At 30.4% G+C, this 3,558-nt stretch overlaps 1 protein-coding gene across 1 annotated transcript; it reads right to left on the bottom strand.

Annotated features, from left to right (window-relative positions):
- Positions 1 to 1,988: 1,988 nt before the first annotated feature.
- Positions 1,989 to 3,272, bottom strand: LOC107642781 (transmembrane protein, putative (DUF1191)). The gene has a single exon (XM_016346255.3). The coding sequence runs from the start codon at positions 3,031 to 3,033 to the stop codon at positions 2,104 to 2,106; it is 930 nt and encodes a 309-aa protein (XP_016201741.1). The 5' UTR covers positions 3,034 to 3,272; the 3' UTR covers positions 1,989 to 2,103.
- Positions 3,273 to 3,558: the final 286 nt, after the last annotated feature.

Genomic DNA, 3,558 nt, shown 5'->3' with positions numbered 1-3,558 from the left:
ATCATTATTAAAATTCTATCTACTTATCTATTTAATATACTAAAACTGAGTTTTATCCCCAACTAATGAAGGTGAGGTGTCTTCTCGTGAGTTTTTTTCCTCTAAAATAAATGTACTATTTTCTCTTCTAAACTTATTTTATAAAAATTTTCTCTTCTAAATTTTTATGTAGAGTATAATTCGAATCACCATATAATTTAGGAGTACTATAAAAGTTTGTAATATCCTACTGACTTAGGACATTAAAGAAATACTCTATATAGTCAATAATAATTTAGAAGTTAAAGAAAAAATATTTTTATCATATATTTACCTAAATCACTAGAATATTACAAACTTTATAGTACTCATAACATCTTTTAAGCCATTTTTTTAAAATTATTTTGTATTAGAATAAAATATATTTTTTAATTGTTTTATATGAAATAAAATATTTTCTTTCATTTCTAAATTATTATTGACTATGTAGAGTATTTTATTTAAAATTTGAGTACATGCATGTATTTACCTAAGTTATTAGAACATTACAAATTTTTATAGTACTCCTAACATTTTTTAAGCCATTTTTTTTAAATTATTTTGCATAGGATAAAATATTTTTTTGTAGTATAATTTAAATAAATTTATTAAAAAATTATTAAAAAATATTCATGAGTTATTAAAAATGGACAAAATATTATTGTATGGAATTCGAATTGATAGATCACAAATATTTTAAAGAAATCTCGTAATTAAATATTTTGTTAGCTTTTTTTTTAATGTATAAAATGAAATATATATATTTTTAATTTTTAAATTATTAATTTTTTAATAAAATTCTTTTAATAAATTATTAATTTTTTAACAGCATAATTCGAATTATACCATGAATAATTCGAATCAGTCAAATTCGAATTACTTGGAAACGCGTGCGTGGGTGTAGGAATTACTGTGTGTGTAATTCGAACCCAGCTAGTTCGAATTAGTGTGTGCGTGTGTTTGTGTATAATTCGAACCCATGTAGAAATGGAGTTCGAATTTAGCTGGTTCGAACTACATATAAACGTGTATTGGTGAATTCATGAAGCAGTTTTCATTTTGGCTGATTTGTGTAATTTTAGTCAGCCATTGGCTTATATGTGTTTTTTACCCTTAAAAAATATATAACAAATTTAATTATTTTAAAAAGAAAGAAAGAAAAAAATGGTAAATTATGTTTTTATTATTTTATATAAACATACTTTTTATATACAAATTTAATTTTTCTAGTATTTATATATAATTTTAGTTTTAAATTATAAATACTAGTGTACCATTAGTCGTTAATGTGCTAATTTATTCAGTTTTTTATTATTAAATGTGTATAAAAAATTAGTTAGGATAACAAATTTTCTATAATTTAATTAAAATGTTTTAAGTTCAAGTTTTAGAAATAAAAAAATATTTTTTTATAAATTATATATAATAAATAGTATTTTAAAAATAAAAGTGTTCACTAACTTTTTTAATTTTTATATCTCCATATAATTAATAATATTTAACAAATTTTATTTTAATGTATATATTTTTGTCTCCACTTTTAAAATTTTCTGGATCCGAGTCTAGTCTTATGAAAAAAAAAATGAATCCTTAAATGAACTTACATAGTGTGTTGTGAGTGTGTTGTGTGGGTGTATAATACATAAGTAATGTCTAATATTAAGAGCTGTCTAATCTATCTCAAAAAAAAAATTGTAGATTTGGTCAGAGTTGTAAGTGAAAAGTCAAATCAAGTGTTGGAGGTGTGAATGTGCTTAAGGAATCATGATGGTGGTTCCATGATAACAGGCTTTATTATAGATTAGCTTCAATTCTTTTTGACTTTTTGATGATTTTGAACAACATCATCATGCCTCTGCCTCCTGTCCGTGACTTTCAAGCAACTCTTGCTTAATGTACAGCATGGTATTAATTAATTAGTAACTAATTAGGTGGAAGAGAGATAGAGAGAGAGAAAGAAGAAAGAATTATGAATGAATAACATAGGCAGCAAAGCACTGTTGTAATTGAAACTAATTATACAAATGTAGTATTTAATGTTACAAAAATGATTCGATTGATCAAAGTATTGAGCAGCAACAATGCTTAATTAAGATGAGAATTTATATAGTCATGCTCAAGCGTGGGCGTGGTTCTTGTTCCAGAAGCAGTAGGAGCTCTGACATGACCAACCATTGAAACCTGAAGAGCTTCTTCTTCATAGGCCCTTCTTTCCATCTCCACCATTCTTGATCTCTTCTTCACCCTCACAAGCATCGCCACCAGGAGCAACCCAAGAAGGAAAGCACCTAATGCAGCACCAATTGTGCTTCCAACCGCCACTTTCCACTGAGCTATGGGCTTCTTATTATACTCATCCACTTCAGAATCCACAACCACCATCCCAAAATGCCCATTCCTCTTGGCAACGCAAACAAACGGTGAATATTCGCTGGCTTTGGCCACCGTCATTCTCCCGTCTCCTTCAAAACTAGCACACAAGGGCGTCCCCTCATTCAGTTTTGTAGCATTGGTGAAATCAATAGTGAGAGGTTTATCACCAGACACAATTCCAAGTTGAAAAGGGTTGATGCTTGAGTTTGAAGAATTGGAATCTTGATCGGCATTGTAAGCTAAGAGTCCGAGAATTGGAGAAACAAGCTGGTAGCCAGATAGATCATAGTTAGAATAATATATAGAAGACCAATTAGAGCCCATATTTTGTCTTATCAACATGACCCTCTCAATACATGGATGAACGGTTACACCAACATTGAGATGAAACTCCTTTAGTTCAGCACCGTACCTTGTTAAGCTTCCACATCTGAACCTTACTGTGTCAACACTGATCCCTGCTAGCTTTGAAGGTAACTTCACTGACTCTGCTGTCCCTGTCTTGAAGTTCTTGTCCACTGACTTGAACGTGTAGTCTCTTATCATCAGGTCAAGAACATGAACCGATCTTATTATCTCACCATCACACCACGCCAAGGACAATAATATCATCAGAGTCAGGGGAATTCCAGATTTCTTCATCTGTCACATCAAGGAAGAGAGATTGTGTGTTGTGTTAATAGTTGAGAAAGTTTGAAAAGAATGAAGACTGATTCTTCTGCTTCTTGTAGTAATGCATGTGAGTGTGACACAATCAAATTAGCGCTGACTGAGAATGTGGCAGTGCTGCTAAAAAATTAAAAGAGAGAAAACGGTAGAAGGAATGATTCTGTAAGGTGGAGTGATGATGGCACGTTCATGGTGAAAAAGGAGGAAATAAAAATAAAATAAAATACTAATTATTATTATTACATGGTGAAGGAAGGATTAAAAAGGGTGGGAGGATGAAGCGTGCCTGAAAATGGAACAAAAGAGTATTGTTGTTGTGGGAATGGGGTCCAATGACACTAATTGTGTTTTGTGTAACATGTCATGTTCCCCACTTGGAGCACTTGATGGGGTATCATGTTACGATTAACATTTAACAATTTAACAACATGCACAGCGACTTTTCAACTTTCTTTGTTAACCCCACAGCAAGAAAGTTAATTTTGGATAGGGTGAAGT

Source organism: Arachis ipaensis, chromosome B5, assembly GCF_059453495.1.
Source record: "Arachis ipaensis isolate K30076 ecotype BB chromosome B5, ASM5945349v1, whole genome shotgun sequence".
Classification (NCBI taxonomy): domain Eukaryota; kingdom Viridiplantae; phylum Streptophyta; class Magnoliopsida; order Fabales; family Fabaceae; genus Arachis; species Arachis ipaensis.
The sequence above is the reverse complement of the archived record's forward strand: the minus strand, read 5'-3'. Positions and strand labels throughout refer to the sequence as shown.

Bases quoted from the DNA above. Each gene is read 5' to 3' on its own strand.
- LOC107642781 (XM_016346255.3), bottom strand. From the start codon at position 3,033: ATGAAGAAATCTGGAATTCCCCTGACTCTGATGATATTATTGTCCTTG.